This window comes from Pseudorca crassidens, chromosome 1 (assembly GCF_039906515.1).
Source record: "Pseudorca crassidens isolate mPseCra1 chromosome 1, mPseCra1.hap1, whole genome shotgun sequence".
Lineage (NCBI taxonomy): Eukaryota > Metazoa > Chordata > Mammalia > Artiodactyla > Delphinidae > Pseudorca > Pseudorca crassidens.
This window is the reverse complement of record NC_090296.1, coordinates 55,083,029-55,106,703: the sequence shown is the minus strand read 5'-3', so window position 1 is coordinate 55,106,703 and position 23,675 is coordinate 55,083,029. Positions and strand designations below refer to the sequence as shown.

At 34.0% G+C, this 23,675-nt stretch overlaps 1 protein-coding gene across 4 annotated transcripts in view; it reads left to right on the top strand.

The window, feature by feature from the left end:
- FANCM (FA complementation group M) overlaps nt 1–23,675 on the top strand; it is a 56,509-nt gene that overhangs the window by 24,284 nt on the left and 8,550 nt on the right. For 3 of the 4 annotated variants that reach the window (XM_067736940.1, XM_067736919.1, XM_067736912.1), the window contains 10 exons: nt 850–1,063; nt 4,854–5,011; nt 6,112–6,267; nt 8,003–9,920; nt 14,322–14,419; nt 14,656–14,724; nt 16,376–16,495; nt 17,227–17,383; nt 20,034–20,140; nt 22,110–22,673. In XM_067736940.1, the coding sequence (XP_067593041.1) occupies nt 850–1,063; nt 4,854–5,011; nt 6,112–6,267; nt 8,003–9,920; nt 14,322–14,419; nt 14,656–14,724; nt 16,376–16,495; nt 17,227–17,383; nt 20,034–20,140; nt 22,110–22,673 (3,561 nt within the window). The remainder of the gene's footprint in view (nt 1–849; nt 1,064–4,853; nt 5,012–6,111; nt 6,268–8,002; nt 9,921–14,321; nt 14,420–14,655; nt 14,725–16,375; nt 16,496–17,226; nt 17,384–20,033; nt 20,141–22,109; nt 22,674–23,675) is intronic. The other variant, XM_067736929.1, reaches the window with a different exon arrangement.

Below are 23,675 nucleotides of genomic sequence, written 5' to 3'. Positions count from 1 at the left end.
AGTTTTACATTAAAGATTTTTTCATTAATTGTGATAGTTTTAAAAAATGGATTTAAAATGTTTTATAAACCCTTTAAAAATCATCCTGAAAAATGAATTTTTCCCCCCAATACTTTTCATGTGATTATAGCATATTCTTATGTAACATCCAGTTTATCTACAAAATGATTCCAATAAATGAAATGTCTGGCAGCTTTTAAAAGTCTATGTATTATCACTGAGTGGAATTGGATTCTAACTAATTGTATTACCTTGGCAACTCACTTAAGTTGAGTTGCCTTAAGTGAGTTGTTAGTTGTTAGTTTAGATATCAGGTGTTAGTTTTCTTATCTGTTAAGTCGTCATAATGGCCCACATTTGGTGAGTACCTACTCTGTGCTGGACAGTGTTGCAAATGTTTCAAATGCATTATTTTGTTTAAATCCTGTCAACAACCCTGTAAGGGCAGTACTAGTGCTTTTCTTGTTGTATACAGTAAAGAAAATTGACACGTAGAGAGATGAAGTAAAAGCTGAAATAAGAGAATAGTATTTTTTTAAAAAGCAATTGACACTTATGTATAAACATCAGACTTAATCAAAAATAGCAAGATATTAATAAAAGACAGATTTCCTTTGTACAATATAGTTACTAAGTTAAGCTTTTATAATAATGAATTTTGAAATGATTTTCATCAAGAGTTAATTAAATAGGCTTCAAATTTAAGACAACAGATATTCCATTCTTCAAGTATTTAAGTGGATCAGAGTTTACTGTTTAGAATAAACTCAGACTAATATAATAACTGCTTGTCGTGGCTTGGTGATTATTATAGAAATAATGTGATTTGATGTTTATTTGTTTTTGCAGACTTATAATCAAAGTCAGTGTAACAAAAGAAGTATTTATAAAGCTATTTCAGGTAATAGGCAGGTCCTTCATTTTTACCAAGGAAGTCCACGAATGGTTCCTGATGGAATCAATCCACACTTACATAAGATGTTCATCACGCATGGTGTCTATGAACCAGACAAGCCTTCTCGGAACTTGCAGCGAAAGTCATCTATCTTTTCCTATAGGAAGGGTAAATAAAATTTTTCACATTTGAGACATGCATTTGTCTTCTTGTTGTTCATTAGCAGGTCACATACTGATATTTTTCTTCTATGAGAAACTCAGCATACATTCTAGGCTGTTATAGATGTTCACTTTGAGAAGGATAAGAGGTGATTAATGTGGCAAAGGGAAGGAGACACTGGCAGTACAGAATGAAAGAAACTCAGTGTTGGGAAAATTAAAAATATCTTATCAGCCCAGAGAATCCTCTTTACAAATTGTGGAAAAGAAAGAAAATAGTTTTATTATTGAATAGGCATTAAGCCAATTACAGTGCGCATTGTAAGGAATCCACTGAGATAATACAAAGACAGAAAGATATTCCACCCTATTCATCCAAGCAGTCACAGTCCTTTACATCATTTTCTTAAGATTAACAGTAACTTGTCCTCATATAAGAGGACAGCACCATTTGCTATATGTTCTTTCATAATTCATTCCAAATTCACCTGGTAATTGAGGTAGCCATTTGTGTTAGCTAGTTGCCTTTATCCAAAGAAATAATAAAACTTCTCTGCCTCTATGACAAGCAGATAAGGACAACTCAGAGAAAGGTGCCAAGGCTAATCTCTGCAGGTGTATGGGAGATAGGGACACTATCTTCCTTGATGTTTACATTTCAAAGAGATGGCTCCTAGGTCCTTAAGAAAATCATTTCTGGTTGGAAAGCTGGCTAGAGGCTTGCTTTGCCTTTACAACGATTTGCATAAATATCGAAGGGTTAAATAAAGGATTTAGGAACATTAGGTATCTCTGGAATTGCTCCCAGAAAAAGGGAGGGGGGGAATTGTTTATTTCCATCTCTACAAAGGAAAAAATATTCTTTCTTTTTTAAAAAAATATTTATTTATTTATTTATTTGGCTGCACAGGGTCTTAGTTGTGGCATGTGGGATCTTTCGTTGCAGCGTGCAGGCTTCTCTCTGGTTGTGGAATGCGGGCTCTAGAGCACACGGGCTCAGTAGTTGCGGTGTGCAGGCTTAGTTGCCCTGCGGCATGTGGGATCTTAGTTCCCCAACCAGGGATTGAACCCGCATCCCCTGCATTGGAAGGCGGATTCTTAACCACTGGACCATCAGGGAAATCCCCCCCCCCTTTTTTTCAATTTATTGTTACACCAGATAGTGGTGAAGTTAGACTAAGTTGTTGGTGATATTGAATCAGTAAGAAAAAAATACTTTGGTGCCAGGGAGCATAGTAATGAGAGTGCTAGCTTAAGAACTGCAGAGATTTTGGTGATATCAAGAAAATATCTGGAACTGTTAGCACTATAAAAATGAGAAACAAAAACTTTTTTTAAAAATTTTATTTAATCTTTAAGGTAAGCTTTTAAAGAATCATAAAATCATGTAATTATATTCTAAGATTTGGAAGAAATCTTGGGGGTCATCTGGTCCAATTACTTACCAAGGTAGGGATGTTTTCTGTAGCATTCTTGTTAAATGTATATCCAGCCTCAACTTGAACATCTTTGTTAATGGAAATAGTATTCTTTTATGAGGGTTCATTCCATTGTTGAATAGTCCGTATAGAAGAAATCCCTCTGTTGAAAAAAACAATCTGGCTTTGTACCTTTTGCTCATTGATTTAGTTTTGGCTTTGCCAACTGAAAAAGAACGCACAATGTAAAAGTTGAGAATTATGTTTTATTTGGGGTATTACTGAGGACTGTAGCCCAGGAAGGCAGCCTCTCAGACAGCTCTGAGGGACTGGTCCAAAGAGGTATAGGAGGAGCCAGGATATATAGGAGTTTTTGCTGAAAAAGAACCCTAGTAGTTGAGCATCAAAAGATTACTGCTAATCACAAAAAACAGACGTCTCAAGTTAATGATTTTAGTGCTTTTTTATGTATGGGAAGATGCAAGAGTTTGGGCTCATTAAAATTTTACCTTTGATATACATCTTAACTATCTGGGGCCAGTATCCTGTTTTTCTCCATGCTGAAACCCCCTTGGGGGCAGCTGCAGTGGCTGATGGCTTGATGGCCCCATCATCCTTTGTTTACTGAAATGGCAGGCGACTTTCTTTGCCAACAGCTTCTAGACGCAAAGAGTGGATTTGATCTTTGGTTTACGTAGGTGGCAGTTCTTTATGTATTTGAAGACAGTACCTCTCAGGTTTGTTCAACTGATTGTTCTACTGGTTTTCATTACCGTGAAGTTTCAAAGTTCTTTCCCTCCTAGGCACCTGCTTAGGACTTACTTAAATTTGTTAATGTTCTTTCCCTTAACTCAGAGCCATTAATCAGTGCTTTTCGGATATGCCTATTAAACCTAATGCAAATCCACTTAATAGGAATATACCTGTCATTTTACAAGACTTTGCTAAATTTTGGGTTAAAATGAAAAGATAGTATGTATTTTGAATTCTCTTGAATTTATTAAAAAACTTGATTAGGGGGCTTCCCTGGTGGTGCAGTGGTTGAGAGTCCGCCTGCCGATGCAGGGGACATGGGTTTGTGCCCCAGTCTGGGAAGATCCCACATGCCGTGGAGCGGCTGGGCCCGTGGGCCATGGCCGCTGAGCCTGTGCGTCCGGAGCCTGTGCTCCGGAACGGGAGAGGCCACAACAGTGAGAGGCCCGCGTACCGCAAAAAAAAAAAAACAAAAAAAAAAACTTGATTAGGTTGGCATACATTTTTCTTAGTGATCATTTTATTTTTATAAATGTATATGTTTAATGATTGTTTATAAAATGTTACTAGGGATGGATGGTAAAAGTCTAGAACCTGTCCTTTTTTAAAAGTTGAGATAATGTTAGCCCATGTTCATTTTTCTGTGCTTTTTTCCTTCCGTTTTCTCTGATTTTTCAAGTGTCAGTGATTCATCTTGCCAAGATAGTGTGTATGAATGTCATCTTCTGTGTATTAGTATATAATTAATTTGGGCTTAGAGGTCTGAGTTTATTTAAAGTGACTAGGAGAATGGAATACCTTTCTACTTCAAAAGCCTTAGCGCCTCAGATTGCTAAATCTGAAAGGGACCTGAGAGATCACCTAGTTCAAACCCCTTATTTTATAAAAGCTTTCTATATAATATTTGGGACTAGCTAAGACAGAAGCTTCCTGATTCCTAATTCAGTAGTCTTTCTGATTTTTTTTTTTTCTGCCCTCATCTGTATTGGGACCAGAGTTATAGGTTTGTATTTTTTATCCTTTCCATGTTGGTGATTGTTTTCCTTCATAAAGATTATGGAAATTTAAAAAAGGGTTAATTTACGATACATTTTTTAAAAAGTATATTATTATGTCATTATTTAAAGCAGTAGGTCTTTCCTATCCCCTTTCAACCCCCCCCACCCCATTTAAGACTTTAGTCTTGGCATCTCCCCCACCCCCACACCAGTTTCAGATAACTTTTCCGATAATGTTATGCTAGAATCATACTAGTTTTCATCTGTGAGTTATCTGTTTCCTGCCAGGTCTTAGACAACAAAATGGAGAGAGTCCAAAAGAAACCAGGACTGAGAGCCTAGCTGCCTGATGATGTTTTGATAATAAAGTCATTACCAAAGGTTAGCTCTAGATGGAAGGGTGCACTAGTACTTTCAAAGAGGTGAGAGAAGTTTAGGAGATATGTAGAAGCAGGAAGTGATAACCAGAGTTTTTATATGAAGAACACTAATTTTAAGGTATAGAATCAGTGGTTTAGCAGAGATGAGTAGACATAAACAGGTAGAGCGTTTGAGTTGATGTCATATATTTTGTGTTTGCCTGGCAGATTTTTTTAAACCTCTTTTCAATTATTTTTTAAACTTATAGGAATGAGGCAGAGTAATTCAAAGAATGATTGGTTCTTATCAGAAGAAGAATTTAAATTATGGAACAGACGATATAGATTAAGAGACACTGATGAAATTAAGGAAATAACATTGCCTCAAGTTCAGTTTCTATCTTTACAGAATGAGGAGAACAGACCAGTAAGTTGAACATGTTTTCAGATGCTTTTTATAGCGACTGTGCAATAGCTTTGGAAGTAAAGAGAATGAATGTTCATGATCAGAATGTCAACTTATGTAAAAATTAAGAATGTAAGCAGTGTAAAAAAGAATATTAAAGTCTAATTTGGTAAAACTACTAATTTTCTTGTATTATTGTATATATGTTTTTACATGACTGTAATATATTTACATAAGTTCTGACTTTTCTTATTACTTTCTGCATATGAACATGTCTGTGTAGGTGTAATTTATATGATTGTTATGTTGCTCTGCAATATACCATAATTTGGCTCTTTCCCTGTCACGTTTTAGAATTATTTTCAGTATATTACTAATATAAAATTAGGCTGTCATGAGCATCTTTGTACAAACTTGTTTTCAATTTTTGTTTTGAAATTACAGTAAAACTTTAAATTGGATCTTAGATTTGTTTATTTTGTTTACTATGAACAAATTATTGATGAACTTAATGAAAGTCAAGAGAATTGAGCAAAGGTTACATGTGAACCTAGAGAACTAGAAAAACAACCTCAAGGAAGATTCCTTTGGGAAGATTTATAGGGCTAGAAATATATGGCTCTTGAGAATTTGTATTTTATTCACTAACAGGGAAAGTGAGAAATGGCAGTAGGCATGAAGAATTGGGATCAGTATCACTGAGAGATTATGACTGCCTCTTTATTTGATTATAGAATATAAATCTAGCATAATAGTAATTTTGAAGCCACACATTTTCTTAAATATTTGCTCTTAACATGGGACTATATAAACAGGAATATGGCGAACTAGTAACTCATATAACATTTATTTATTTGTGTATTTCATTTTTAATGACATTTATTGTTTTCTTTCTAATTTTAAAAGCAATACATGTAACAGTTATTTTAAAAATGTGTTTAAAAGGACATCTTTGTACTTTATAAAAGTATTTTCTTTTTTCTCCTGAGATTTTAGTTGAAAATACCTAAATGAATTAAAATTATTTATGGTAGGCTATCTGTATATTAAGTATTTTTTTAATCAGTGTGTGAAATCTGAGTATGTGTGTTTTTATTATGTTAAATTTATCATTAATCAAGACTCAAGAACCAACCACTGGAATTCATCAACTCTCTCTCTCTGAATGGAGACTGTGGCAGGATCATCCTTTACCTACATATCAAGTCGACCATTCAGATCGATGTCACCATTTCGTAAACATTATGCAAATGATAGAAGGAATGAGACATGAAGAGGTAGGGTTCTACTGTAACTTTCTCTTGCTGGTATGCCAGTGAAACTAGAATACTTAATCTTTATTCTTCTTAATTTGAAGTCTTTATTATAAGAAACAAGTATTTATTATAAATAATCATAGCTAGACTATTTTTGTTTTTCTATATAGCTTCTTGTGATCTCAGTGAGGAGCTAGTTTTCTGTCTTAGGAGAAGTAGACCTAGTTAGAAGAATGTCATCTGTGAATATTGATAGATCAGAGTAAAATTTTGATATATTTAATGATTTTAAAAAATTTTCTTTTATTTAAAAATTTTTTTTGACCATGCTGCATGGCTTGCAGGATCTTAATTCCCTGACCAGGGATTGAACCTGGGCCCCAGCAGTGAAAGCATTGAGCCCTAACCAATAGACCTCCAGGGAATTCCCATTTAATGATTTATATAAACTGTTTGTAAAGCTAATTTAGGATTATTGTTAGATTGGGATCTGCATAAATGTTTTCTATCATATAGGTTATTTGGTATGTCTCTTATCCTGGTGGTAGTTTAGAGATTTAGTGATTTCTTGAGCAGTTTCCTGATTATTCTTCCTTGAGAGAGTCAGAATGATGAACGTATTATGAGTGTGAAATCCAAAATGCCTGGGTTAGAAGCCCAACTTTACCTCTTACTAATTGTGCATCTGTAAGTTACTTAACCTCTTTGTGCCTCAGTTTTATCTGTAAAATGGGGATAATGATAATACTTTCTTCATAAGATTGTTGTGAGGATTAAGTGGCTTAATACACATAAAGCAATTAGAATAGAAACTGGCACATAGTAATTACTCAATAGATTGTAGCTGCTATTTTTATTAGCTGTTGTTCATGAATACATGTAAATAAAGTAATTATTTTTGGACCCCAGCAAAGCCTATGCATCAAAGTAACACATTTATTTAGTGCCTTCTACATGGCATGGTTTGTTCTAGGCCCTGTGGCTACATTGGTGAAGAAGTCAGATAAAACTTTCTATAGGGAGCATATATCCTAGCAGGGAGACAGACATTTTCACATTAATATTTACTGTATTTATTATTCAAATACAATAAGCAATACTTAATTGCTTAAGTCCCTGAAGAGTAGAAGAATCCTGACTAAAGTGGCATTCATGGGCAAGAGGGAAGGATGAGTCAGGGATGGTGGGGACTGTAGTTTTAGATTTAGAGATAAGTAAGACTTGGAAATTCACTAGAAGTGTTCTTAGGAAATTTGTTAAAAACAGTATATTCTAGCTTACAGCCTAGAAGACATACAGGTACCATTATTTCAGATGTTTCAAAAGCTGTTCTTAGTTTACCTTCATCAAGAGAGTAAATTTAATATACATATGTGTGTTTTTCATTTATATATATTAATTTCTTAAATATCTACTTTTAGAAAATTAGAATAATTGTTCAATTAAATGTCAGAAGTGAAAAAAGTGTTTATAATCATATTCTATGTATTAATTTGTACTTTCTCCAAATAGTTATCATGGGTCTCTCATGTACTGGGTACTGGGAATACAAAAATATTAACTGATAAAAGATAATTTATGATAATTTTGCAGTAGTGTCATTTCTATTTTGTTTGACTTGGAATAAGTTTTTAAGGTATAAAAGATCATTTGAATAATGTAATATTGTTTAGAAAATATTTTAGCAGAGTAAAACTCATCTTTAGAATTTTTTTTTTCTGTTTTCCTATGAATTTTTCATTTTCCTTCTTTATAGGGAGAATGCAGCTATGAATTGGAAATTAAATCTTATTTACAAACGGAAGATGTTAGCTCAACATCTAGTGCTCCCAGGAATGAATATAATCCTTTTGCCAATGGCATCTTTACTAGTAACAAGAAATCTTCATTTACAAAGAATATAAATCAAGGCAAATCACTCTCAATAATGGAATCTGATGAAGAATGTGCTGAAATTTTTAAACAAATTCGTATCAAACCAACTGAAATTGCTTCTCTAAAAAAAAAAGCTTCCAAAGAACTGAAAAAAGATCAACCTAAAAAAGAACATAAGGAGGTTGTTATGGGGCCTTTAGATACTGATGGCAGTTCTACTGCTAAAAATATTTTTCAGGTAGACCTACTAAATGATAAAAGAGTATCAGATACAGATGAAGTTGCTGCCACATGTGCTATCAGTGAAAATGTAGGTAATCGGTCATGTGGATTATTAGCAGATTGTCAGTTTACAAATAAATCTACTAGTTCATTTACTGGAAATTTTTTAGATTCTGGTTATAACAGTTTCAGTGATGAGAAATCTCTTTCATCTAGCTTATTTTTTCCATTTGAGGATGAGCTTTATATAGCTAGAACAGATGACAAATTTTATAATTGTCATTCATTAACAAAAGAGGTGCTAGCTAATGTAGAGAGATTTTTATCTCATTCTCCTCCGCCTCTTAGTGCACTCTCAAATTTGGAATATGAAATTTCTAAGGGTTCTGCACTTGAGAACTTGCTTTTTGTACCCTACACAGAGTGTTTACAAAATGACAAATCCACCTGTTTGATGTCAAATTCAACTATAAATTCTCAACAGAATTTAGAATTGAGTTCACTTAAATTTATTACTCATCCTTCTGAAAAAAGTTGCCTTTATGGTACAATTAATGATAAGATTTCTGCTGAACCAAGCTTCTGTTACTATAATAAAGTACATAAAGATATTAAAAATGAACATTTAGTATCCAACCATCATATTCAAATGAACACTGGCCCTCCAAAGTATTTTGTTGAAGAAAAGAATCATGATGTTGATAACAGTGGCCTCCCAATATTGCATACTGATCAGGATGAGAGTTTGCTATTATTTGAGGATGTTAATACAGAGTGTAATGATGTGAACCTTCCTCCCTTGAACAGTAAATGCAAATCTTTATGTGTGTCAGACAAAACTGCTCTAAGTGAAATGGCACTGGACTCTCAGTTCTTAATTTCTGATGAACTTTTGTTAGGCAATAATTCTGAACCCCAAGATCAAATTATCGGTGATACGAATAGATGGAAATCTCATGAAGATTTGAGAGGTGTACATGAGGAAAAACTGAAGAATGATGAATATGGTTTTGACTGCTCTAAGGATTTATTTTCTGTTACCTTTGATTTAGGATTTTGTAGTCCAGATACTGATGATGAAATACTAGAACATGCGTCAGATACAAATAAGAATAAAATTTTAGATGATCTATCTGGAGGGTGTTTAGACATTAAGGAGATAAATGGTGCGAATTATGTTTCAAATCAAGCAGTAATATCAAGAGACCATGTTGATAGTTCTACGAGTGAAACCATTACTAACCCATCAAGTGAAGATAAGCGGAGTCCAACTTTTGCATGTTTTCCAATGAATGCAACAAAAAATAAAGAATTTATGTCTCCTGGTTATTCTCAATTTTCATTGCCAGTAAGAGAGAAAGTTATGAGTACACCACTTTCTCAATCAAACACGGCGAACTTATTTTCTAAGAAGAGAATAGAAATGGCTAGGAAGTCAGATTCCAATAAGGGAAAAATAAATCTACAAAGTTTCAAAGAAACATTGAATTCAACTTTTGATGATTTGGGACTTTCTATAGAAAAGGCTAACAGCAGGGAACAAATCAATCTGCATCAATCCTGCCATTCTGCTAAAGGTAAGATTCCATCTTTATAAAATACAAATCTTTCTAGAATGATTACTTTGGATTATATTCTATAATTTTTCAAATGTAGTTTCTCAATATATGGTGTATTGAATTAGGTAATCGATGTACTATATATTTCTTAAATTGATGCTTACTGATCCAGTATTTATTTTATCTGCATATACTTATGGCATGTATGCCATAGGAAAGGTATTATGCTAGGCACTGTGAAATGTAGAAGTGTAAGATTTGGCTCTAGCCCTTTATTGTAAAACACAAACAAATGTGTGACATATACATTCAGATACCAGTAAAACATGGAAATAACTACCAAGTGAATAATAAGGTGGCAGACATCTAGGAGGTTCAGAAGATGAAAACATTTTGAACTGGATTAGATTGGAAATGTTGACTTCAAAGGAAGGTTTCCATTTTGGCTCCTCAGGAATATTCATGATTTGGATATGCTGAAAATAATCAGGAGGGAATTTGGATGTTATAAAATGGTGAAAACAAAGGGAAAGCAGGAAAGTGTAAGATTTTGGTGGGATAGTATAAAGTAGAGGATTTATATAGCAAAATTTAGAAATAAGACTGTATTTGGAAGATTGAGATAAGACCATAGCAGATCTATAGGAATCTTTGGATTTCTGTGATTTAATTCTACAGAAAACCCAGAAAATAGATGTTTAGTATTAAAATGATTTAAGTATCCTTTAGATCCTGTTATAGAACCCAACTCTAGTTTGTGTATAGATTATTATAGCAGGCTATTTATGAATTTTATTCTTTATGGCTGAGGAAAAAGAATAGTTGTAGGGTAAAATGAGAATTTCCTTTGTAAATCTTTTTCTTATCTGTTCTCATTAGCATCAAGGGCATGATTAATGAATGTTTTATTTAAGATAAAAACTTATTTAAAATAAGTTCTGGAAATACAGTTGATTTTTAAAAACTGACTATTCGGGGCTTCCCTGGTGGCGCAGTGGTTGAGAGTCCGCCTGCCGGTGCAGGGGACGCAGGTTCATGCCCCGGTCCAGGAAGATCCCACGTGCCGCGCAGCGGCTGGGTCCGTGAGCCGTGGCTGCTGAGCCTGCGCGTCCGGAGCCTGTGCTCCGCAAAGGGAGAGGCCGCGGCAGTGAGAGGCCCGCGTACCGCAAAAAAAAAAAACAAAAAACAAAAAACAAAACTGACTATTCTGCATAGTTCTGGAGGTACTCTGACGTGTATTTTTACTAAGTATGTTGCCTGTGATCCTTTAATATTTGCTTTAACACCTTTATATTAAGTCTGTGTTAATGGGTGAGATAATTTTTCTTTGTGTCATATTTGCATTAAAACTTTTTTTCTAGCATTGTACTTAACTACTAACCATGGGCAATATAATTCTGAATACATATACATTAAGGAACAATTTATTAGGGAATATTTACTTAGTATTTATTATTCCACTTAACTGAAATAGAAGACTTAGGATAATTTGCCTTGTTATATATGTATACAGTAATAGTTGATTAAAACACCACTAAAGCAGTTAAAAGGAAAGCCTCCTGGAATGACTTGCTTATTGTAGCTGAGCCCTGCATTTAACTATGGCTTCCATAGAAGATAATGAAAAAAGGAAAATGAGTGGAATTATATAGTGATCATCTACAAAAAGGATTTATTTAAGTTTATCTGTCTGGGTAGATGTTTTACTAGTATAGAGTGTGAGGAGAAATTTACTCTGTGAGTTTGTATTTGTTTTTTATTGCTGTGTAAAAAATTACTCCCCTTAAATTAGTGGCTTAAAATAACATCTTACAGTTTCTGTAGTTTAGGAATTTGAGAGTTGCTTAACTGGGTGGTTCTGGCTTTCTCTTAGGGTTATAGTCAAGATTTCACTTGGGGTTGCACTCATCTGAAGACTTGACTGGGCATGTAGAATCTGCTTCCAAGATGGCTTATTTGAAAGTGGGGGAGGGTGGTGGGAGGCACACAGGAATCTCTGGTCCATAGCAATTCTAAAATCTAGCAGAGCTGAGATTGGAAGTTTCTTGATTAGTACTCAAAGCCTGCTAATAATTCTCCATGGTTCTTGGCTTTGTACTCTGGAAGCTCGGTTCAATTTTGTAACAGGTAGCACCTGTGGAGTTTTCTCAGCCTGCTTCCTTTTAGTGAAAATTTGGGGATCCAAAGGCCTCTTTTCATTTTGTACTGTCTCTGCCCCTTTTAGTTGTAGCTGGCTGTCTTTCTTCGCTTATAATTCTCATAAATCTTTGTGGATCTCTTGTGAATCTTATTTGAGGTTCATTCCATTAGACACTAGCTGTGCCCACAAATCTTTTGGAGGTAAGTCCTTCTCTACCTTTGGCTTCTCCAAAGCCAAAGATGTCTAGAGATAGTTCCTTAATCTTCTTAGAAGGCCTGTTGTTTGAGAGGAAAAGTAAGAGACATCTTTAAAATGTTTGGAGGGTGTTTTATCTGACTGAATGGTACTCTAAGGTACCACCTTTGATCTTTCTGAGGTCTTAAAGCATTTGCAGTTATACCTTCAGCACCATTTGCACAATAGCTTCTTAGCAGTCTTCTAGATTAGATCTTTGCCTGGAACATTTCTTAATTTAATATTGTTTGCCAGCTGGAGAAGCTGTTAATCTTCAAAACCAGCAAGTCTCAACTGTTTCCTGTTTAACAGTACTTTCTTTAGTTCCTCTCTCTCCTTTCACATTTTACTTAAACAGGAAGAAGCATAGGTAATACCTTAAACATTTTGTCTGGAAATCTCCTTACTTAGATCACCTCATTCATTAGGTATATTTTCATTTTGGGTTTTTTTTTGGCCACGAGGCATGTGGGATCTTAGCTCCCAGACCAGGGATCGAACCCAAACCCCCTGCATTGGAAGGCGAAGTCTTAACCACTGGACTACCAGGGAAGTCCCATTAGGTACATTTTCTACTTTCTGTGTTACCACAATGTTGCTAAACTTTCTGGCACTACATTAAGGATCCTCTTTCCTATAATTTCTAATAAGGTTTTTCTTACTTCTTTCTAAGCCCTCACCCATGGCCTCCTAAATGGCCATTAATCTTCCTACAAACAATTCCTTTGAGGCTCTTCAAGCTTTCACTAAAACTTTCCTCAAAAATCCTTTCAGCTTCTGCCCACTCTCTAGTTCTAAATTTATGTCCACAGTTTTGGGTTTTGGTATGGTAATTCCCTATTTCCAGGTACCAAAATCTGTGTTATTTATCTCTTGCTGCATAACAGATTTCCTCCACAACTTAATGACTTAAAACAACATATATTATTTCACTGTTCCTTTGGACAGCATATATTATTTCACCGTTTCTTTGGACTCTTTAGCTCAGAGTTCTGACTACGGATATTTTATGAGGTTGCAGTCAAGTCGTTGGCCAGGGCTACAGTTATCTGAAGACTTGAATAAGCTTGGAGGATCACATTGCCCTTGGTTAAGAGGCCTCAGTTTCTTGCCATGTTTGCCTCTCCATTGGGTTACTTCCTCTATTCTTATTATATAGCATTTGGCTTCCTCCAGAGTGAATGAGGCCAGAATGAGAGCAAGGATGAGACCTCTTATGACCTAGACTCTGAAGTAACACACCTTCACTTCCATTATATTCTTCTGTTAGAAGCAAGTGACCAAATGTGGCCCACCCTCAAGGGTAGAAGAATTATGATCCAACTCTTGAAAAGCAGGCATATCAGAGGATTTATGAACATATCTTAAAACAACCACAGGGCTTTTATAGAAGGTTTCATAAAAACACATAAAAGGTGTCTTCTGTCAAAATTTTATGCAAGTACAGAAATAGAACTTTAAGTATCTGAAAACTTGAAGGATTTGATTTCACATGAATGTTTTGTTTTTTAACATTCTTTCTAGCCATGAATGTCTTGTTCCAATTACAACATTTGGGTGACTACCAATTTTTATTTTACACTTACTCACAACACATATGTATATGTACACATATGTACATACATACATTAAAAAAATCTTTTCATATATTGTTTTGTAGCCTTCAACTAGAAAGAGAATAAGACACAAAGGGCAGAAAGACTATAGTAGATTTTAGAGATGAATTCTAGAATGAATAAAACTAATAAAATTGTATTTTGCACTCTTCTGGACTTTTTTCAGTTAATTTGTAAAACTGAACCTGAGTTAAATATATGTTTATTACCAAGAGTTATCATGTCTTAATTTCTTCACTGGCATTGTTTTTATTTTTCTGTTTTTTCCCATGCTGATTTTTGGGCCAAATTTCTAAAAAACTATCTTGTTTGAGAGTGAATAAATGTTGAGATTGCCAGAAACAATTCTTATTGGGCCCATAAATAAAATAGATAGTTGTGGTTGGATAAACTTAAATCTGTTGACCAGATTCATTATTTTTAAATAAGTTCTAGATGAACAGTTAACAAGCAGTGAAAGTGAAGATGATGAGATTTTCCGAAGAAAAAGTAAAAAGACAAAAGGAAATGTTTTGGAGTCCCCTGAGGTGAGTCATTCAATAATCACAATAACATGATCACATAAAGTTTTTTGTTCCTCTTATTTTTTTTTTTGGCCATGCCGCATGGCATGTGGGATCTTAGTTCCCCAACCAGGTATCGAACCCACACCCTCGGCCTTGGAAGCATGGAGTCTTAACCACAGGACTGCCAGGGAAGTCCTTTTGTTCCCCTTAAAACTATTTTTTTTTAACTTTTTACTTTATTTATCTACTTTATCTAGAATCAGAAAAATAGCGAAGTTGATTCTCCACTTCATGCTGTCAAAAAGCGCAGGGTTCCTCCAAACAGAGTAAGTAAATAACAAATAATGTATAGTAATTCCTTTTGAAATAAATATTACAAGAGAAATATCTGTATAGATGACCATAGGTATGTTTGATCTTATGGGTATATGTTTAACAGAAAAATAGATAGTAAATACTATGTGACTGGAATTTCTATTTTAATTTTAAACTCCTTCAAAAAACTATTCCTATTTTTGTCAGTACACTCCAGCAATTCAGATTAAATACCTACTTTGCATCTACTGTGTAAGATGTTGGATATACTGTAAAGATTATTTCCTCGTATTGTTAAGTCTGCAATCTAGTAGGAAGGATAGATAGTAAGTGGATAATTTCCATATAATTTTTTAAGTTAAGTGATAAGAAAAGATAAACCCTTAACCTAGACCTTGGGAGTTCTGGCAAGCTTCTTGAAGATAACAGCTTACTTAAATCTTAAAGCATCTGTGGCAGTTAGGGAAGAGAAGGGAGAAAGGAAGGCATTCCCCAACGGCTTAAAGAAGGACACAAAGTGGGGAGACAGCATCTCTTGTGGTTGGATTGTAAAGACAAAAAGTACCAGGAAGTAAAATTGGAGAAAAATCTGGGTGAGTTTTTGGAAGGCCTTATTCTTTCATTTGCTTACTGAATGGGCTTGAAAGAAGGAAAAGAAGGAGTCCACGATGACTCTCTGGTTTTGGCTTGGGCTAGTTGCAGATGTGTCACATCTTTAGAGAAAACAAGAAAGAGTGGTAAGTTCAGTGTTGAACATGTTTGAAGTTCATGTGGGATAGTAAAGTGACAGTGTCTGGCAGGCATTGACAACTATGAGAATGTGAAATCTGGGTCGGGGGGCAGGTCTTAAGGCTAATAGTATTCATTTGTCATCAGTTTATAGCTGATAGCTAAATTTTGAGATTAGGAAATCTTGTGTGTTTTAATTCTCTAATACAAACTAGTATAATTTGTGCAAAATTAATTGAAAATGCAGTCAGTCCCTATTAACTTTGTATACGCATATAAAACTTCATTAGAAAAATTGCTTTAACTTGCTACTTGAACTAGAATGTCTGATTGACTTACTAGAAGTGAATTAAAATATTGATAATGCTGATGCTCAATCTACTTTAACCTAAAATTATTCCTGTTAATTGAAATTATTTTGATAAATTTCTTTTGATTCTTTTGATTGGTTTTATATTATTCTGTAAGAGATATTATAGTAGGTTTCATAGTCAAAATTTGTTGTTATATTGGTTTCTTAGTTTGAAAGGACTCATGTATGTTTGGACTAATTTTGATAGCTGTATTTACAGACTTAATTTTTTTTTTGTGAAGCCCTTCAGGGTCTTCTAAAGGAAAGAGTTAAACTAAAAACACAAGTTTGCATCAGATACATTCAATTTCATACAAAATTAAATGAATACTATACTCGTATTACTTATATTACCTAATTTATTATTTTAGTACTTAGAATTACCTAACTTAAATTCTTAAGTATTGTGTATTTATAACATGGCTCTGAGTTGTAAGAGTATTTTATTTTTCTAACAAGAAAATGTTAGGTCAACTATTTAAAAAGGAAAAATGAAAACAGAAGCAATAACCCTTGAGAAACACATTAAGATACAACACTCCAATTATATTTTCTCATGTAAGAATTTTATTGAATTTTAGTTAGATTTATCATCTAGCGATGAGAGTGAGAATTTTAGCAAACGAGATCCACAGTCAGCAGACTTCAAGGATCATAATAAAAGAGGCATCAAAGTCCAAAAGAGACTGAGTCACCTAAAGGTAAACTTTTTTCCGTTTCTTATTTTTATATAAATATACTATATATTTTTTTAATTAGTAAAGAACAGTAGATTTTACACAGAAGTAGATTTTTCTCTATAATTTCTTATAGTAAAAAATCCCAAAATTAAAAAATATTTTGACACGAATTTTACTTTTTGTATTGGAATTAAAATCTTAAGGTGTGGTATTTTAGTTTCTCTTTGTGTTTTGAAATTATCTTGCAGTGTTGTGTTATTTTGAATGACTAAATGAAGAAACTTTAGTGTATTGAGGATTTAATATTCAAATTGAAGAAAATATAGAGACAAATCTGAGTTTTAGAATATTTGCTTTTGTAATAATTATATTGTTTTTCTTATCTCTATCCAATATTCACATTCTTGGAAAAGAATTCTCAGCACCTTTTTGTCTGATCAGTCTTTCTGTGGTACTGTATTTTTCCTGGAAAAAATTAATTAGCTGAAAGACTCAGGAGACTTTATGCTTATTAAGAAACATTCAGCAAGCTGACATGCTGACTTGTACTTGATTTTATTCATAGCAGAATTAAAAGAAGAAATTTTAAATAGGTATACTACTTTATTATTTCTTCTTGCAGTTTTCTGTTTTTATTATTTTTGATCTTAAAAGCACTGGCAAGAAATCCATTTTCCAGAACTGTTTCCAATTATTTGAAGAAATAAAATGATTTTCTTAAAGGCATCTTCCTTTTTTCTCATTTATCTTAGCTTGTAGCTAGGAAGTTTTTAGATGATGAAGCAGAACTTTCCCAAGAAGATGCAGAATGTGTTTCATCAGATGAAAATGATGAGTCAGAAAATGAACAGGATTCCTCATTACTTGACTTTTTAAATGATGAGACTCAACTGTCACAGGCTATAAATGGTAAGTGATATAATGATGCTTCTTTTTCTTTTGATTTTCAATGCCTTTAATGTGGTTATACTTAAATATTCTAGTCAGTTTCCAAAGAACTTTGACTTTAAAGGGAATTAAATTTGTCGTGTGTAAAATACTTGGTCATTTTCATTCAAATTCTGTTAATATTTGCTTTATGTGAGAGTTGATTGTTTATAGGCTTCTGCTAATTTGCTTATTTCTCTCCAGAATGACCTAGTTGGCTCAATGTCAGATGTTCATTTAAACAAGTATTTAGTGCCTACTATGTGCCCAGTACTATATAAGGTTCTTGAGAAAGCTGCATCTGTGAGCGAAATGGACAAAACCCCCTTCCCTTATGAAGCTTACATTTGAATGGAAGAACACAAGCAATATACATAATAACTAAATTATTTAGTGTAAGATGAAAACTTTACAGAAAAACAGAAAGAGTTGAGTAAGATGAAGATTTGGAGTGGCAGAAGTTAGGGGTATTAACAGATAAGCTGCAAATTTAAGTAAGGTAATTAGGGGTAGCCCACATTGAGAAGGTGACATTTAATCAAAGACTAGAAGGAGATGAGGAATCCAGCAGTGTGACACAAAGCTAAATTTAAAACCAGCTGAGACACAAAGCTAAATTTATTAAATTTGCTAAGGTAAGGGAGATCTACTTTTAGAAAACAGTCTCCCCAAACAATGCTTGAGCAGGTCTTCTATACAATATATTAAGAGCAGATGATTCAGATTGGCTTTAATAGAAATGGGAAAGATTGTGGTGGGCTCTTCTGTATTCTTATCCTTCACAAATCTTGCCATTATTCTGCTCCTGCAGTGCCTGATATGATTTGAAACAGCAAAGTTTCCCAAGGTCCGTGACTTTAAAGAAAAAAGGCTTTAAATACAAAATTATCGGTACCATGTCGCCGATACTGATATGATTTGCAGAATAAGGTTTCTTTTGCAGGTCTGTAGTATTGTATAATCTGGTGGGAGAATGTTGATGCAAAGATGACAACCAATGTGAAGGCTCTGAAGCAGGAGTGTGCCTGGCTTGTTCAAGGGAATAGCATTGTGACTGGAATTGAATGAGTGAGAAGGGAAGTAGTTGCAAGTGAGATCAGAGAGTAATGAATGAGCAGCCAGCTCATATTAAGTAGTATAGCTCTAGCTTCTGTGTTGAGAACAGTCTATTTGGGAGCAAAGGTGGAAAAAGAGACCATTTAGGAGGCCATCGCAGTAATCTAATCAAGGAATGTTAGTGGCTTCTACCAAGGTGGGGGCAGTGTGAGGGTGAGAAAGATTGGATTCTGGCTATGTACAGCTGATGGGATTTTCTGATGGATTAGAGAGAAAAAGAGGGAGTCAGTGGGCTTGAGCAGCAGGAAGGACTTTAGTTGCTGCAATTGGGAAGGTTGAAGGTGGAGCAGTTGGGATGGAGAGTAGGGAGATCTGAAACTCCATTTAGAAACAGTATGTTTGAAACGTAGGATTTCAAAGTTTTTTTTTTTTAAGAAAATCTCAAAATCCACATTACCTTTTTTTTTTTTTAAGCCTCATTTCTTAGGTACTCTTTGCTATATAACTTTAAAAAATGATAGGCCTACGAATCTCACATGAATTATGCTTTGTGGAAAAAGCCATATTCAAAAGGTTACATACTATATACTTTGACTTATATGACATTCTGGAAAAGGTAAAACTATAGCAACAGCAAATAGAATAGTGGTTGCCATAACTATGCATTTGTCAAGACTCAGAACTATACCCTAAAGAGGATGAATTTTATTGTATATGCATTATACCAAAAAAAAAATCTATAAAACAAACGAAAAAATATCTCTGAAAGCTCCTTGATTGAGTCCTTTTAAACAGTAAACTGGAAATAAAGATCTCACTAAATTTTGTAGGGATTTATCATGAGTAAGAAGTGGGTAGTTAAGTCAGGAGAATATCTAATAGTTGAAGCTAGCTATGGAATGGAGATAAGGGAAATATTATTCAAAGAAAAGCTTATACATCTTGTCCCAAGCATGATAGTCATTAAATTAGCAATGTTATCCCTCAAAATAACCTGTTAATTAATTTAATCACTCCAAAAATATGTAAGGGGAAATGAGAGACAAAAATTAAAGTTGATTTCTGATTATAACCTTAAAAAAAAAGATAGGCATAAATAAAAACCTGTGTTTCCTAGTTTTTGCTTGACTGAAAATTATGAAACATACTTACTATTGGTTGTGCCTTTTGATGTTTTTAAGTATAGGGTTTTTTTGCCTGGATTTTTTATGTTTTAGTTTTATAGAATGCTTTCTATAAATCAGATACAGTTCTAAGGTCTTTGTGTACATTTATTTCTCATGAAAAGGCACTCTCCTAATCTTCGTTATCAGAGAAGAGAGATAGCTAAGGCAGAGAGCTTAAATAAATTGTCCATGATCACCCAACTAGATGGTCTGTCAAAGGCAAAACTCCTAACTTCGCATTTTTGAATAATTATTTTTAGACATGTTTCAATATATATTAAATACCTTTTGTGTAAAATAGTTCCACAAGTTTTGAATCATGTGAATTTGGGATAGGTCAAAGTTAAATACTGTGTTAGTTTTCATTTAAATAATTTTGCTATTTGAAATTTTTTTTTATCTCTACACAGATTCTGAAATGAGAGCTATTTACATGAAATCTGTGCGAAGTCCTCTGATGAACAATCGGTACAAAATGGTCCATAAGAAACATAACAACATAAACATTTTCTCACAGGTATGAACTATAGAAATATAGTGGAGAATTTCCTGGTGGTGGTGTTGAAATATATCCCTGTTAATGAAGCTTTCATTTTGTTTCTAAAATTGGACCATCAGAACTATTTGCAATAATTTCTACCCTGAGTAAGAAAGGTGGGCTAAATGAATTCTCAAAATCCCTTTTAGTCCTAATTTGATCAAATTATCCTTTTGTTAACTTGAGCTAATTAGAATATACTTTTTAAAATTTTTTTTAAATTTATTTTTTGGCTGCATTGGGTCTTCATTGCTGCATGTGGGCTTTCTCTAGTTGCGGTGAGTGGGGGCTACTCTTTGTTGCGGTGCGCTGGCTTCTCATTGTGGTGGCTTCTCTTGTTGTGGAGCACGGGCTCTAGGCGCATGGGCTTCAGGAGCTTCAGGGCTCCAGGCGTTGTGGCTCGTGGGCTCAGTAGTTGTGGCACATGGGCTTAGTTGCTCTGCGGCATGTGGGATCTTCCTGGACCAGGGCTTGAACCCATGTCCCCTGCATTGGCAGGCGGATTCTCAACCACCGCGCCACCAGGGAAGCCCTAGAATATACTCTTAAGTTGTTTTCCAATTAGGAGAATACTTAAAGGAAGTGAATAGAACTTTATCATCCACTAGTTAAAATTTTAATTCTTCTATGTTGTCATATTTCTCTTGAAAATTAAGTTTTTCATAAAAATGGTGTATCCTAAAAACCATAGATTATTTTTCATTTATGGATAACAATTTCATATTAGCCTTGTTTATAAATTGCCATATTCACCTTGGAAATATGGTCACTCTTACCTCTGTACTTTCATTGTGTTTATTATATAGCATTTATCACATTGTTTATAAATTACTGTTTATTTTTCTGGCTACTTGCACTAGACTGTAAATTTCTAGAGGGTAAATCATTCTTTTTTTATTCCCAAACTCCTCATTTTCTTCTATAAAGAATATAATCAGAAAGAAGATGTGGTATATATATAAAATGGAATATTACTCAGCCATAGAAAAGAATGAAATTTTGCCATTTGTGACAACATGGATGGACCTAGAGGGCATTACACTAAGTGAAAGAAGTCAGACAGAGAAAGACAAATACTGTATGATTTCACTTATATGTGGAATCTGAAAAACAAATGAACCAACATAAAAAAGAAACAATCATAGACACAGAGAACAAACAGGTGGTTGCCAGTGGGGAGTTGGGGGAGGAGAGAAATAGGTGAGGGAGATTAAGAGGTACAAACTTCCAGTTGCAAAATAAATGTCATAGGTATAAAATGTACAGTGTGGGGAATATAGTCAATAATTATGTAATATCTTTGTACACATTGTAACTAGACTTATCCTGGTGATCATTTTGAAATGTATGTTATGTAACAGGAACTAACATTGTATTGTAGGTTAATTATACTTCAAAAACAAACAAACTAACTCATACAAAAAGAGACCAAATTTATGGTTACCAGAGGTAGGGGAGTGGTGTAGGGGGAAGGAGAATTGGATGATGGTAGTCAAAATGTACAAACTTCCAGTTATAAGATAAATAAGTACTTGGGATGTGATGTACAACATGATAAACATAATTAACACTGCTGTAGGTTAAATATGAAAATTGTCAAGAGAGTAAATCCTAAGAGCTCTCACCACAAAGAAAAACTTTTTTTTTCTATTTCTTTAATTTTGTATCTGTATGAGATGATGGATGTTCACTAAACTTATTTCATGATGTAATAAGTCAAATCATTATGCTGTACACCTTAGACTTATACAGTGTTGTATGTCAATTATATCTCAATAAGACTGGAAGAAAAAAAGAATATGCTCAATATATGTTAGTGAGCAAGTGACTGACTTAATAAAGTAAGTGAAATAAATATTCAGAAAGATACCATGAACTTAAAAGAATATGTTAAAACATGCTGATTTTATGAAATTTATAATATTCTTATTTTGTATTTGTATTGTAGATTCCTGAGCAAGATGAAACCTATTTAGAAGACAGTTTTTGTGTTGATGAAGAGGAGTCTTGCAAAAGCCAATCAAGTGAAGAAGTCTGTGTTGATTTTAACCTAATAACTGAAGATTGCTTTGCAAGTAGGAGTAAAAAATATAAAACCCGACGTGCAGTAAAGCTAAAACAAATGAAGATGAGACAAAACTGTGCATCTTCAAAAAAAAAATTATGCAGAATTATTTTACCAGATGATTCAAGTGAGGAGGAAAACGATGTAAATGATAAACAGGAATCCAGCACTGTGATTAATCCAAGTGCAGTTACCAAGAGTGAACAACAAAACCACTGTTTGAATTTAGTGCCTTCTGGGTCTTCATTGCAGTCCAGGGACCACTCTAATCCAGTTGTTAATCAGTCGCCAAACCAGAGACAACAGACACCGCTTAATTTAAAGGTTACAGTTTCCGACGTCTCAGACTTCAAACCTCAGAGCCGTACTAAAATTGAACCTACCTCATCATCATTCACTACTGTTGATTCACAGAAAGACTGTAGAAAATTTCCAATTCAGTTGAAGGTATGAATCAGATTAGAGAAAAAAAGCCTTCGTATGATTACCAAAACGTTTTCTTTGGTTTGTTTTTCTTTCTTTTGTGTTAAATAACTAGGTCAAAGAAAAATTAGCAAGTGATAAAATTCTTCAGACAAGAAACCAGCACACTAAATTTTATAGCTGATTTGTAGGATGCTTATTTTTAAAATGTGTTAATAGTTTTCTGTAAGGAAACCTGCTAATTTTATAAAAAGGATATAGGAAATGGGCTTCCTACAAGGTAAAATTAACAGAAATTAAAGCTCAGAACTGGTTTCTCCAGATTTTTTCTTTCCCCCTCTGAAGGCTTCTGGTATGTAACTCTCATCTACTTACTGGGGTGAGGAGTTTAGGGGTACCAGCTGATTTCCTTCCTTTGAATTTCTTTCCTTCCAGAATGGTTACTATTGATGAAGTAATCCCTAAAATCATTTTCAGTTTTTAAGAGTTCATAGTTGCAGTAGTTTTGCTAAAATAGGGGTTAAAGTCATAGTAATAGGAATCCCTAGACCTAGACTTAGATTTCTCTTTTATTTCAGGTGTTTCAGCCCATTCCACCTTAGCAACATGCTCCAGTGTCCGCACTATGGCCCTCAAATTGGCATTTCTAGTTGTAAGTTATCTCCAGGCCTTTTTTGCACAAAGTTATTTCTGGAAGGCATAATTAGATAAAATTGACTAGATTAAGTCTTATAAATAGATTGGAGAAGAGCCAAGTACTTAATTTCCCTGAGCCTCGGTATTCTCAGCTGTATTAGAAAGATAGTAATCCCAAGGGTCAGGGTAGGTAATACTTGCACAGTACTTTCAAAACCAGTAAGCACTCTCTACATTTCTACTTTGCCATGCTGTAACTAAAAAAAATAGATATAGGCTAGTAATATTTTGAGGACTGTGAAAAAGGATAGAGTTTTAACAGAAATGTGTTTTAACTTTTCCTCTACTATCTAATACTATACATATAGTATGATTCTTCTTCAGATTAGG